The 14,626-nt window shown below is 40.9% G+C and overlaps 1 protein-coding gene across 1 annotated transcript; it reads left to right on the top strand.

Annotated features, from left to right (window-relative positions):
* Positions 1–8,261: 8,261 nt before the first annotated feature.
* LOC129060786 (ribosomal biogenesis factor) lies at positions 8,262–14,208 on the top strand. The gene is made up of 4 exons (XM_054561064.2): positions 8,262–8,363; positions 11,166–11,282; positions 13,644–13,760; positions 14,052–14,208. Exons 2-4 carry the CDS (start codon positions 11,169–11,171, stop codon positions 14,121–14,123), a joined length of 303 nt encoding a protein of 100 aa, XP_054417039.1. The 5' UTR covers positions 8,262–8,363; positions 11,166–11,168; the 3' UTR covers positions 14,124–14,208.
* The last annotated feature ends 418 nt before the right edge of the window (positions 14,209–14,626 follow it).

The following is a 14,626-nucleotide window of genomic DNA, read 5'->3' on the forward strand; positions in this document are numbered from 1 at the left end:
AGAAATGTAGACTTCTTTTCCTTCTCTCCTTCCTTCCTTCTCTCCTTCCTTCCTTCCTTCCTTCCTTCCTTCCCTCCCTCCCTTCCTTCCTTTTTTTCCTTTCATTATTTTGAGGCAGGGTCTTGCTCTGTCACCCACATTGGAGTGCAGTGACACAATCATGGCTTGCTGCTGCCTTGACCTCCCAAGCTCAGCTTCCTCCCACCTCAGCTTCCTGAGGAGCTGAGACTACAGGTGCACACTACCGTGTCCAACTAATTTTGTATTTTTGGTAGAAACAAGGTGTTGATATGTTGCCCAGGCTGGTCTCAAACTCCTGGGCTCAAGTGATCCTCCTGCCTTGGCCTCCAAAATTGCTGGGAATACAGGCATGAGCCACTCTTCCTGGCCAAGAAATAAAAATTTCATTGGAAAGTAGCTCTAATATTTATTTGACCCATGAAGAAACTACACAGAAATGCAGACTGCATATAATTTTTATTGACTGTTTTTCATGCATTGGCTGCTCAGAGGAGCCATAGTGGCTGCACAGTCATCTAAGGATCTCTATCTGCTCGTTAGGCTTCGTCACTTATTTCCTGAACCACTGCTCCCCTGCCTGCAACCATTCCTTCTTCTAAGCTACTTTCATGCAGCTAACAAAATTATTCCCTATAATAAGCAATCTCCTGTGTGTTTTGGGGGGGGTGGGGTGTGGAGAGGCGAACAAGTCCTTCATTGCCTATAGAATAAAATTTCAAACTCTGCTATCTGCTTGTCTGCCTCCCTCCCTCTCTCTATTCCTTTTTCCTTCCTTCCTTCTTCAGTCTAAAAGACATTAAGTCTTATAAGGAGGAGAGAGTAGTGCTGTGATCACTTTCTCCCCATCACCCAAAATAGTGTATACTAAATCTAATCATGAGGAAACAATAGAAAGAGAAACATTCTAAAACATTTCAAAAAATGATTGAACAGTTATTTTCAAAAGCATCAAGCCAGGAAAGCCAAGGAAAGATTGAGGTTCTATTCAGGTAAGAGGTACCTAAAGAGACATGACAACCTGATGCAACACTTTATCCTGAATAGGATTCTTTTGTTATAAAAGATGTTATTGGGATAACTGATGGAATCCGAATGACAATTATGGATTAGATAGCAGTAATGTGTCCGTATCCATTTTTTTGAGTTTTGATGGCTGCATTGTGTTTATGAGGGAGAATATCCTTATTTTTTGGAAATACTAAAGTATTTTAAAATACTAAAGTGAAATGAACCCTTCCTGGTTAAGGCCCTTCATTAGTTTATCTTACAGTCTCATCTTCAATAGCATCTCCACAACCCCATCCTCCACCCATATTAGACCTTTCCCACAATCATAGCATGTCCATCTCTGGGTCTAGGGCTTGCTTATGTTATGCTGTATGTATATGTGTATGTACACAGATATATGTATATATCATTTTATTTTTATTTATTTATTGAGATAGAGTTTTGCTCTTGTTGCCCAGGTTGGAGTGCAATGGCATGATCTCAGCTCACTGCAGCCTCTGTCTCCCGGATTCAAGTAATTCTCCTGCCTCAGCCTCCTGAGTAGCTGGGATTACAGTCATGCGCCACCAAGCCTGGCTAATTTTGTATTTTTAGTAGAGATGGAGTTTCTCCATGTTGGTCAGGCTGGTCTTGAACTCCTGACCTCAGGTGATCCGACCGCCTCGGCCTCGGCCTCCCAAGATATTGGGATTACAGGTGTGAGCCACCATGCCCGGCCATATGTATGTATATATACAAAGCCTTACAGCTCCATTTTTGCCAGTTAAAATGCTTGAGTTTAAGAAACATCATTGTGGGGCATGATGTCATGTAATCTCAGCACTTTGGGAGATCAAGGCAGGAGGATTGCTTGAGCCCAGGAGTTCCAGGCCAGCCTGGGCAACATAGTGAGACCTCATCTCTCAAAAAATAAAATTAGCTGGGCATGGTGGCATGCGCCTATAATCTGAGCTACTCGGGAGGAGGGGTGGGAGGATCGCCTGAGCCCAGGAGGCGGAGGTTGCAGTAAGCCTTTGTGTCTCCAAAAAGAGGATCACCATAACACTTCAATACTTGAGTATAAGTATGCTAGAAACATCATAAAACTTAAAATTTTACATAAAATTAAATCTGACTTCGACTCTCCCTTCTTAATTTGGCATAAAAATGTGATCTCAGTCTCAAGTATATGGAAGTGGGTGGCTTACCCATTGCCCAGAAAATAGGAAACTTTCTCTCATCTTCAATTCATCACAGTGGCTGCTGAGATGCTCAATGCCAAAGTCCAGATTACATTTAAAGGCAGAAAGCTCCATCCCTTCTGTGACATTTATTGGTACAAGGATCTTATGCTATTGTTCCTAGGGCTGTGGTAGGGGGTGCCACAGGGATAGTCTCAAGCACTTGCAGAAAGCCCTTAACTGCCCTTTCCCCGATAATTTCTCCAGTCTTATCATCTCCTCTAGGATTAAGCCATTTCCTCTTTCCACTTTCTAAGATGGATCCAGGTGGAAATATCTTCTACATAACTGGGAGCTTCCATTTTTAGCCCGGAAGAATGAAAATTATTGATAACCATCAGATGAAAGGGAACCCAAAGTCGTGACATTAAGATTTTTCTACCTTCTTGAAATGCCGGGAGGAAATATTCATTTAAGCTGCCTGTGTATTTGAGTATAAAACAGCAATATTCTGAATAACACCACCATGCTGCTCAACTCTAATATAGGGATTGGCAATGTTTTAAAATTTTAAATTGGTGGCTGGGTGCAGTGGCTTACACCTGTAACCCCAGAATCTGGGATGCGAAGGAGGGTGGATCACATGATCTCAGGAATGCAAGGCCAGCCTGGGCAACATGGTGAAACCATGTCTCTGCAAAAAATACAAAAATTAGCCAAGCATGGTGGTGTGCACCTGTAGTCCCAGCTACTTGGGGGGTTGAGGTGGGAGGATCGCTTGAGTCCGGGAGGTGGAGGCTGCAGTGAGAAGTGTTCGCACCATTGCACTCCAGCATAGGCAACAGAATGAGACCCTGTTTAAAAAAAAAAAAAAAATTAGGGCTGGGCGCGGTGGCTCACGCCTGTAATCCCAGCACTTTGGGAGGCTGAGGCGGGTGGATCACATGGGATCGGGAGTTCGAGACCAGCCTGACCAACATGGAGAAACCCCATCTCTACTAAAAATACAAAATTAGCTGGGCATGGTGGCGCATGCCTGTAATCCCAGCTACTCAGGAGGCTGAGGCAGGAGAATCGCTTGATCCAGGGAGGCACAGGTTGTGGTGAGCCAAGATTGAGCCACTGCACTCCAGCCTGGGCAACAAGAGCAAAATTCCGTCTCAAAAAAAAAAAAAATTAAATTGGTCAAGGCCTAGGTAATAAATGTTTTAGGCTTTCCAGGCTATGCGGTTTCTGTCGCAAGTACTCAGCATTATCGTTACAACATGACAGCAGACAGACAAGATGTAAACAAATGAGCATGGCTGTGCTGCAGTGACACTTTGTGGATATAGAAACATGAATTTAATAGAATATGCATGTGTTGCTATGTATCATTCTTATGTTGAGTTTCTCCCCATCTTAAGATGTAACTTCATTCTTAGCTCGTGGGCTATACAAAAATAAGTCGTGGGCTGGATCTGGCCTTTGGACTGAAGTCTGCTGATTTCTGCTCTGAGACAATCAAATAAGAGCTTTAACATGAATGTTTCCGGAATTCGGAATTATCTCCACCCATAAATAGCATATTTTGTGCATTTATCATAGTTCTTACCACTTTCTGTCAAGAATCATTGTTCCCTGTGCATTTACAATCCAGACGATTGTGCCCTGAGAGATAGAAATGTGGTATGTGTTTCCTTTGAGCACCTACAGAGCCTAGGTGTCCAAACTATTTTGACTTAATGAAACTGTGTGGTGGAGAGAAGAGACGGAGGTTGACTAAGTAAGAGAAATTATGGAGTATCATCTATACAAGGCTGGCTGTGTTCCCTTAGAGGACTATGAGTTTTGTTATAGATGGCTTGTAATTTATGTGGTGTTCTCATTTTCTTCTTCTCCTTAATTATCTTTGTTTACTTGTTGAATTGCCTCCAAGACAATTATTTGAGGTACAGGTCTGTATAAATAACTCTGCATTGCTGAGTCTATCACAGGAAATCCAAGGTTTCTGAAAGATTAGTTTTCTATTTATGATTTTATTCATCTTTAAGATGGTTAGAAAAACTGGAAATTTAATTTTTGCATGTATTTTTAAAGATGAAAAATCTTTAAGCTATTTTCTTTATGTATGATTCATTTGGAACATGTGTAAATATGGCTCTTAGAAAATTAACATAATCCTTTATTTTGTTTTAGTTATACTTTATGCTTTCATGTTTTATATTTCACTAACTCTGCACAATAATCCTGTGAAGTAGGTAGGACAGGAGTGGAGTCAAGACTCTTTCAGGTAAAAGTGACTAAAAAATAAAATAAAAACAACCCAAAGTAGTTTAAGCTCAAAGAAGGTAATATTTTAGCTCAGGTACTTGAAAAATGAAGGGATGGATCTTTCTCCCATCTATGGCTGAATCCAAGGACTCAAATGATCGCATCAGCGTCCTCTGGTCTGTTCAATTCTGTCTTCTTGTGTGTGTTGCTCTCATTGTAGGAAGACTTCTTCCAAGTTGCTGGGGAGATGGCCACTAGTAGCTTTGATTGTATATCATCCCAGCACAAAGACACCAAATGCAAGAGACAGCATTTTCCACCAGCTCTAGCTGGAAAATTCTTAGAGGAGGACTGTAGTTATCAGCCCAACCAGGACCACTTGATGGGAGAAGAGTGGTTATCCAGAAAGGGATGCAGAGCAGATAATCAATGTTCTCTGAAGAGGTTATAATGACCATCTACATGCATATGGGAAAGGGAGGCAGAGAAATGAAGTAATTTTTCCAAGGTCAAACTGTTTGTTGGTGGCAGAGGTAAACCAAAAACCGAGGCCTCCTCACTCAGACCTCTGCTCTTGCCTGAATAACCATGTTATTTCGCCACTTCAAAATAAAAGTGAGACCTACCAGTTTTCATAAACACTGTAATGTCATTCTGTTACATCTATTTCTTTGCCTTCTGTATATACATCAATAGCCTCACATTCAAAGAACCAAATAATTATACCCAACTTATTCACCTCAGTATTTGTGAATAACTCTGGCCTATAAAAAAGTCTAACGGTTTTCTGTTTTTGTTTTGCTCTTACACTTTATGGGCATTTTATACCAGCATTTTTAGGTGTTTTTAACAGGTGGATGTTCAGAAAGAATGTAAAAGTTTGAATAAACATACATTGGCAAGCAATTATTCCTCTTCCCTTAGTATATTCTACTCCTTAATTTTTTGTGTGTGATGGGCATAAACATAATTAAGTGATTTATTGCAAAAATTGCTAATCTTTCTGTAAGCAGGCAAGAGCCTGGTTTGTTGGAAAGAGGACTTGACCAAGTGCTAACCAATGTGGATTTGCGAATTATTAAGTTTACAAAAACTTTTTAAAAACTGTTTTAAAAAAATGCTTAGTTTTACAAAACTGTCTGGCTTTGTCAATTTCTAGTTAGTTGTGTGGCTGCCAGCAAATGGCTTAAACTTTGAACCTTAGTAGTATCATCACTTGCAAAAGAGGAGTGGTTTTATCACCCTATTTTGAGCATAGTATAGGCTGAAATCTTTTGTAAGCTACAAAATGGCATGTAAATGACAGTTTTACTGACAGAGCAGGAGCACCGTCATCTCGGACAAACACTGCCACTTTTAATTTCCAGCTCCCTTTCTAGCCTCATGAATCTCAAGGAAATCACTTCTCTTCTAATTACAAGCAGATAGAAAGAGCAGTCAGTAAAACACAGATAAGACAGCTCAGGCACAGTGTGAAGTAGGGGGAAAGTCTCTTGGGTAACTACCAAACCTCACCCTCATACAATGGGCCCCAGTGAAACAGTGGGCCCTAATAAGCACATTCCTTCCCCTTCAGGTGTACTAAGATAGGGAAGCTAAAAGCAGACTTTTAGCTGCTGGTATGCCTGCAGCTGCAGAAAGATGTATGGCAATAGACACACAACTCTCCCTCCCAGATAAGCACAGCAAAGAGACACAGAAGCAGTCCAAGCCTCTGTTAAACTCTCCCACCCTGAATCCTTAAAAACTCTTAGTCTGTAAGAGAGTGTGGCTCTGACCTAACTTGGCCAGCCACCAGTCTCAGGTTTATTTAAAATAAACCTGTCCCTGTTGACTATAAAACCACCCTTCGTGCTTCTCTCCTCTATTTAATTCTTACATCTACGTTTGTTTGAAATCCAGTTTTTCCTATGACCTCAACAAAATAAATAGAGGTGAAGGGGTGGGTCGCCCCTCCACACCTGTGGGTGTTTCTCGTTAGGTGGAACGAGAGACTTGGAAAAGAAAAAGACACAGAGACAAAGTATAGAGAAAGAAATAAGGGGACCCAGGGGACCAGCATTCAGCATATGGAGGATCCCTCTGGCTTCTGAGTTCCCTTAGTATTTATTGATTATTTGTCGCTGTTTCTCAGAGAGGGGGATGTGTCATGGTCACAAGACAATAGTGGGGAGAGGGTCAGCAGACAAACACATGAACAAAGGTCTTTGCATCATAGACAAGGTAAAGAATCAAGTGCTGTGCTTTAGATATGCATACACATAAACATCTCAATGCTTTGCTAAGCAGTATTGCTGCCCGCATGTCTCACCTCTAGCCCTAAGGCGGTTTTTCCCTATCTCAGTAGATGGAACGTACAATCGGGTTTTATACCAAGACATTCCATTGTCCAGGGACAGGCAGGAGACAGATGCCTTCCTCTTGTCTCAACTGCAAGAGGCATGCCTTCCTCTTATACTAATCCTCCTCAGCACAGACCCTTTACGGGTGTCGGGCTGGGGGACGGTCAGGTCTTTCCCTTCCCACGAGGCCATATTTCAGATTATCACATGGGGAGAAACCTTGGACAATACCTGGCTTTCCTAGGCAGAGATCCCTGTGGCCTTCGCAGTTTTTGTGTCCCTGGGTACTTGAGATTAGAGAGTGGTGATGACTCTTAAGGAGCATGCTGCCTTCAAGCATTTGTTTAACAAAGCACATCTTGCACAATCCTTAATCCATTTAACCCTGAGTATGACACAGCACATGTTTCAGAGAGCATGGGTTTGGGGGTAAGGTCACAGATTAACAGCATCTCAAGGCAGAAGAATTTTTCTTAGTACAGAACAAAATGGAGTCTCTTATGTCCACTTCTTTCTACACAGACATATTAACAACCTGATCTCTCTTGCTTTTCCCCACATTTCCCCCTTCATCTGGTGCCCAACGTGGAGGCTTTTCTCTAGGGTGAAGGTACGCTCGAGCGTGGTCATTGAGGACAAGTCGACGAGAGATCCCGAGTATGTCTACAGTCAGCCTTACATCTCTCATTCCACCTAACGAGAAACACCCACAGGTGTGGAGGGGCGACCCACCGCTTCACAGAGGCACATGTGAAAATTTAGCTTTAATAGGGTTTTTCTCTTGGAAGAATTGAGTCAATTTTCTTAAAGCAGAAAAACCTAGATGATGTTATGGGTTGAATGTTTTAAGTTCCTGGTACCTGTTTTATTTGTATGTTTTATACTGTGCCTGGTTTCTTGTGCCTTTGCAGTGCTGTCAAAAATTCTCTTTTTGAAACGTGGAGGCTGCAATGAGAAAAGCATTTCTAACTCGCAGTGCATTACAAATCTTCCTTTCGGAGATTATAGCTCTAGATCTTTTCCAACCTCAAGGTTCCCTCTACCACCAGCCGAACCCAGGAAACCACCCAGAGGTGCACAGCGCCTCCTCCTGGGAGAGTAGCAGAGTTAACCGGGAGTCCGCGGCGGAGCGCTGACCTCCAGTGCCGCGGTCTTCACTGTGCAGTCTCAGAAGCACCTCGGGCAGTTTCTGCACAAGTACCCACGCCAGGAAGTAGAGACTTGGCTGGCTCTATAGCCCCAAACTCGCTTGAGCTGAGGATAAGTCTGCAACACCGCGGAAGACAAGGGATGCTAATGAGACTGAACTTCCGAACCTCGCTCTATGGGTTGGGCTTCGCTTTCTCACTGCACCTTGCTCCTTAGAGTTGGCTCTATGGGCGGGACAATGCCAGGTGGGTGGGAACTCGCCCTATGGGCGGGACTTCCGCCTGTGGACGGGGCTCCATTCAGTGGGTGGAGCTACGGCTCGTGAGCGGAATCCTGACTGGTTCATTCTCCCCGGAACTTCCTAGACGGCGTACGTGCCAGATGGTGTCACCTGGAGCTTAAAAAGCTACACGCAAGTATTAAATTGCTGGTGAGAGTTTAATAAATTAAGTTTTCTGGAGGGCTGGCGTGAAGTTTGCAGGGGTCGGGGTTGGATTGGGCTGGTCTCATACTGCTGTGGCCTGTAGGCACGGTTCCATCGCGCTCTACCTCGGGCAGCCCTACTGGGTAGCAGGCCGGAAACCCCGGTGCTTGTTGGCCTTTCATCTCCTGACGCGGTCCCAGTTTCCGACTGTGTCTTTCATGATCAGTTTCTACGTGGTTTTCAGAGAATTTCCTTCCACTCGCACACCGCCACTGGTGTATTACTTTCTCCAGGAACCTTGCTCAGGTCTACAGCCCTAGTAAACCTCTCCTCCACTTGTAGACTGTCTGTTCATGGTCCATGTGTATATATTATAGGTAGTGTCATGTACAATATACCTATCAAGTCTGTGTATGTTTCGTATATATACTGTCATTATTTATGTTCCATATATATTTTTTGTGTATACCAGGTTTGTGACTACCACACCTGGCATATAGCAATTGATTAATATATACTAGATGAATGATTGGATTTTGGTTACTATTGTAATAATTTAATTTTAATTTTTATTTTTATTGAGACTGAGTCTCAGTCTGTCGCCCAGGCTGGTGTGCAGTGGCGCGGTCTCGGCTCACTGAAACCTCCGCCTCCTCGTGTCTCAGCCTCCCGAGTAGCTGGGATTACAGGCGCGCGTCACCACGCCCGGGTAATTTTTATTTTTTTCGTGGAAACGGGGTTTCATCATGTTGGCCAGGGTGGTCTCGAACTCCTGACCTCAAGTGATCCGTCCGCCTCGGCCTCCGAAAGTGCTGGGATTACAGGTATCAGCCACCGCTCCCGGCCTGGAATGATTTTAGATTACTTCATTTGAGGTATTTTATTATGCATATTTTATTTCTTGCATCTTCTGTAATAACCATGTATTTTCTACTGCATTCTTTTTTAAGTAGGAGGAATACTGTTGGGGTTCAAAAGCATTGCTGTTTCGGTTAAGTAGTTCCTTAATTACTTAAAATGTAGTAAGGCTACATTGAAGGAAGATATAAATTTCAGTAAAGGCTACGACCGAGCAAAGGAAAAAAAGGAAGAATGTTCAAGGTGTCTGTGCAGGAGAACAGTTAGACCAGGCTGGCTAGAGCAGAGTTTATAGAGACGTAACAGGAGATATATGTGGCAGATTTAGGGTAGATTCAGCGTGCCAGTAATATGCCAAGCCAAGGCACGTTGCCCCTTATACATTGGGAAAACTGTTGGTTTTTAACAATGGGAAGGTCGATCGCATAGCTTGGTGCCAGATAGCCACTGTGCAGATGGCTTAAGCCAGGGGTTGGCAGACTTTCTGTTAAAGGTCGGACACTAAATATTTCGGACTTTGTGGGTCATAGTTATAGCAGGAAAGCAGCCATATCAGCCCATGATTGAATGGACATAACTGTATTCCAATTAAACTTTATTTTTTAATTAATTAATTTTTTTGAGACAGAGTCTTGCTCTGTCATTCAGGCTGGAGTGCACTGGTGCAGTCTTGGCTCACTGCAACCTCTGCCTTCTGGATTCAAGTGATTCTCCTTCCTCAGTCTCCCGAGTAGCTGGGATCATAGGCATGTGCCGCTACGCCCAGCTAATTTTTGTATTTGTAGTAGAGACAGGGTTTCACCATGGTGAGGCTGGTCTCTGCCTTCGCCTCCCAAAGTGCTAGGATTATAGGTGTGAGCCACCGCGCCTGCACTTGGCTTCCAATTAAACTTTACTTACAAGGAGAGGTGCTTGGCCTGATTTGGTCCATGGGCATAGTTTGACAAACAGTGGTTTGAACAAATGGACCTAGGGACTTCAACAGGAACCCAGTCCTGAACTAAGCAATATTACACCATGTTTTTGTATAGCTTTTATATTTATACATGAAGTGCAATACAACATAACGTTAGCTCTGATCTAGTCTTCCTGGCTGTAAGTCCTGGCATCTCCTGGTTAATGACAGTGTGACATTGGGCAAATTAACTTCTCTTTGTGTCAGTTTTTTAATTTTAATCTTTAAAATGGGGATAATAGTACTTATTACAAAGGGTTGTTGTAAGGAGTAAATGAGTTAAAGCACATTAGTGTAGTGCTTGTACATACAATAAAAGCTCAATACATGTTAACTTAATATTTTAAAAATTATTCCTCATATACATTATTAAAGACAGATCTGAGAGATGTTTTAAGGTAGAATTTACTGGCTTAATTCATCTCTAGCTACAGAGGAAAGACAATATCCAACATTTCAAGGCAAGGGCCATTGACGTAGAGGTAATATGGAAGTCATAAAAGTAAATTAAGGGAGAGAGGGAGGTAGGAAATGGAGGATTAAGGACTGATTTTGATGGGATGCACAGGAGAGAAAGTGGGGAGAGTAAAAAGGAATAAAAAAGAAGTCAAGAAGGAGGCAGAATCAGTCTCTAAAGTATGATAGGAACCAGAATAGCATAGTAGTATATAGACTAACAGAAGGATGGGTGGTGAGGTACTGCTGAGAATAACAGTTATTGTGTTGATGATATTAGTGAATTCAACCAGCAGATATTAATTGGATGCCTCCTATGGGCCCATTACTGGGGATACAGGGAAGAATTAGCTACTCTGTACTCAAAGAGCAGAAAATCTACTAGGAGTGAAAGACATGGAAATAATATATGCACCAACTTTAAAAATAATCAAGAGTAAGATGGAATTTTTTAGATTTAATTGGTACCTTTAAAAAGTTAAAATTGACTTACGGTTCATAAATGTGGGCAATTTAATTGAATTTATTTTCTTTTCTAGACAATGGCCAAGAACAAATTAAGAGGGCCGAAGTCCAGGAATGTATTTCACATAGCCAGCCAAAAAAACTTTAAGGCTAAAAACAAAGCAAAACCAGTTACCACTAATCTTAAGAAGGTGAGTATTAGTTAAGTACTCTGACTTTATTGTTTACAAGCAAAGTGTCATTTTAAGCTACTGAACAACTGTGGGCTATGACTTTTTAAAAAGGTTCTTCATTTTTCCTAGAAAGGTAAGGATGGTTTCAAGCATTTGTCTAAAAAAATATAAAAAAAAAGGAAGAAAAACAACCTCCCTTTCTTGAAAACAAATGTTGAAAAGAAATAAACATTTTAACTACAAATGTGTGAAGCTTCAATTTAATAATTTACTGAAGCATAGAACTCATTTAAAAACCATAGTATGGGAAACAGTTCTTATCTCTAAACTCAAATACAAGAATGTATTAATAGAGGCAAGACATGGGATGTCAGTGAGCACCCATTCTTTTTCTCCTCAGTAATTCTTGTCTCTTTGAAGACATCTGCAATTCAAACAAAAACTTGTAAAATGAAGATAAAAAATATTTATTGAAATGCACAATTTGAAAGGGGTTTCTTTCTTTTCTTTGTCTATATTTCAAAATACCTGAGAAATTTCTTCAAGATTAACTAGATTCTTTTAAGAAAAATTTTTAAGAAAATGTTTTCAAGTTTCAGTAGTAGATGGAGTCAGCTCTCCAGGACTCAGTTTAATTATAATAATCCTTAGAATTCTAACATTTCATCTTTCAACTTTCATGAGCTAGCTGAGTTAAGCTTTTTGGTTGAATAGTTTTATGATTTTATAAATGCTAGGAATGAAATTAAGCAGATGGTGGGGGTTTTGGGGATGACAGTTTATATAGGACAGTCTTCATAGTTGAAACATTGAAACCAAGACTAGAATGATAAAGAGCTAGCAATGCAAAGAGCCAGGAAGTGTTGGGAGTGGTGGGTTCGAGGCAAAGAAAAATAGCCAGTGCAGAGGCCCTGAGCTAGGGAAAAGCTTGGTGTATTTGAGGAAGATTATTTTATTTGGACAGGAGGTACTAGAACTTTTATATATGCCACCAGGTAGAATCTAAGAGAGAGATCTATGGGTAGGCAGCATAAAGTGCAAAGGAGGTAAGGGTTTTGAAGGAGAAATTGTTTGGCGGCAGCAGCAGTGAAGAACAAGAGCACCACCCCTACCTCTGTTACACTCAAAAGAGGAGGACTGCAAGGGAAGCTGTCATCAGGGGTCTTCCATTAAGACAAGAAGGTCCAGGAAGGATTCAGAGATGTACTGTTATGTTAGAAGGGACTAAAAGTATTTGATCCAGGTTTCTTGTATAGATGCGGGATGACAGCACTGTAGCCTAGAAAGATTTTGGTCACTATAAGGATACAGGAAAAAAGCAACTCAGTTTCTCTTATTGTCACTCTCATATGGTCACTCAACACTTCTAATACTAGATTTGTGGGGTGGTTTCCCCCACACCTAACAATTCAGCAGATGAATCTTCAGCAGGCAGCAGCTGGGTGTCCTTTAATTGAAATCTGACACTGCTGACCTGGAGATAGCGTCAGATTCCTTGAGTCCTAAGCCTCTCCCCAACTTCCAGTGACAATCACAAGTCCCAGATGTTTTACCTGTGCTTCTCACCAACCAGCTATAAATAAAGGGTCCCATGACCCCCTCCTTGGGTTTGATTAATTTTCTAGAGCAGCTTGCAGAACCCAGGAAAATACTTTTACCAGTTTATTATAAAGGATATTACAAAGGAGACAGATGCATAGCCAGATGGAAGAGGTGCAGAGAGCAAGGTACATGGGAAGGGGCATGGAGCTTCCCTGCTCTCTCTGGGCATGCCACTTTCTAGGAGCCCTCATGTGTTCAGCTATCCAGAAGCTCTTTGAACCCAGTTCTTCTGTAGATTTACGGAGGCTTCATTATGTAGGCATAATTCATTAAATCATTGGCCGTTAGTGATGGGCTTAACCTTTTTCCCGACTCCTCTCTCTGGAGCAGAAAGTCCTAATCCTCCAACCCTGGTTTTTATCTGACTAGCCCTCCTCCTGAGGCTATCTAGAGACTCCCAGCTGCCAGCCATCTCATTAGCATTAAAAAGACACTGTTATGCCTCTTAATACAGTGATTTAAAAAGCTGTATGACGGGAAATGAGGACAAAGACCAAATATATGTATATATCTTATTATGAATCACAGTATCACAGTCACATATCTTGGCCTTCTGTAACATAAGTGTGAGGCATATCCACATAAATCCCATTTTTTAAAAATCAAAACTTTTTGTCTGTAATTTCCCAATAAGACTATAAGAATTTTTGAGTGAATTATTCCTAATTTGTTGGTAAGAGTTTTTAGATTTTAGATTTAATGGGTTAAGATTGAATATATCTTATCTTTAATGGTTATGAGATCATAGATTAATGCTTTTTTTTTCTTTTTTAAAAGATAAACATTATGAATGAAGAAAAAGTTAACAGAGTAAATAAAGCTTTTGTAAATGTACAAAAGGAACTTGCACATTTCTCAAAAAGCACTTCACTTGAACCTCTGCAGAAAGAACTGGTAAGCAGAAATCATTTGCTTTTTTTTATGGCTAACAAATTGAGGCTAGTAAATTAAACTCCAAGTTTTCAAAGCCTGTAAGTTGAGTGTCTTTCTTGGTACTGGCTCTCTAGTACTAGGCTCTATAGTATAAATAGCATATTCAGACTCTAAAACATTGTCTGAATATACAGATTTATTGTTCTACTTCCAAAGATATGACTAGAAAAATTAAATTGAATAACAGCTTATATAAGTCATTTGTCTGCTATTGTTGTCTACATTTTTAAATACAATACTTTCTCCTTTCAGATTCCTCAGCAGCGTCATGAAAGCAAACCTGTTAATGTTGACGAAGCTACAAGATTAATGGCTCTGTTGTAATATAGTGGTGATGCATCTAATTCTTCACAAAGACCAATAAATTAAATGTTTTATACAATTTTATTTTTAAAAATCTTGTTAATGTACAGGCATTGGCACATATTGAAAACAAACTACATAAACATGTCTTTCCTATAACCTAGGAAAGTGGAATGTCAGAAGTCAACAAAATGTGATAAAGTGCTAAAACAGAAGGCACTTCACAAAATCTGTTCGCTGAAACAGTTATATATCCTCGTTTACATCCTTCACTTTACAAGTGGCAGTGAATGTCTGTTTGGATAGAAGGACATACAGAAATACAGGCAGTTTAGTGGCAGTAAAAATATAAGACAAACAAGTAATGAGTCCTTGGCCAACTTGTTTTTGATGACTTGTAGTGTCCTTTAACTTTCCTCTTGTAAGAAGAAAAAACAGAAGGATTCACAATTAGAAGTTGAAATCCAGAATCTAGTTACTTTTGGGAGTGGGGAGGTTTGTGGATATTAAATCATTTATCCCCT

This window comes from Pongo abelii, chromosome 7, assembly GCF_028885655.2.
Source record: "Pongo abelii isolate AG06213 chromosome 7, NHGRI_mPonAbe1-v2.0_pri, whole genome shotgun sequence".
In the NCBI taxonomy this organism is placed as follows: Eukaryota; Metazoa; Chordata; class Mammalia; order Primates; family Hominidae; genus Pongo; species Pongo abelii.

Bases quoted from the DNA above. Each gene is read 5' to 3' on its own strand.
- LOC129060786 (XM_054561064.2), top strand. From the start codon at position 11,169: ATGGCCAAGAACAAATTAAGAGGGCCGAAGTCCAGGAATGTATTTCAC. The intron at 11,283-13,643 runs GTGAGTATTAGT...CTTTTTTAAAAG, and splicing joins TTACCACTAATCTTAAGAAG to ATAAACATTATGAATGAAGA. The intron at 13,761-14,051 runs GTAAGCAGAAAT...TTCTCCTTTCAG, and splicing joins AACCTCTGCAGAAAGAACTG to ATTCCTCAGCAGCGTCATGA.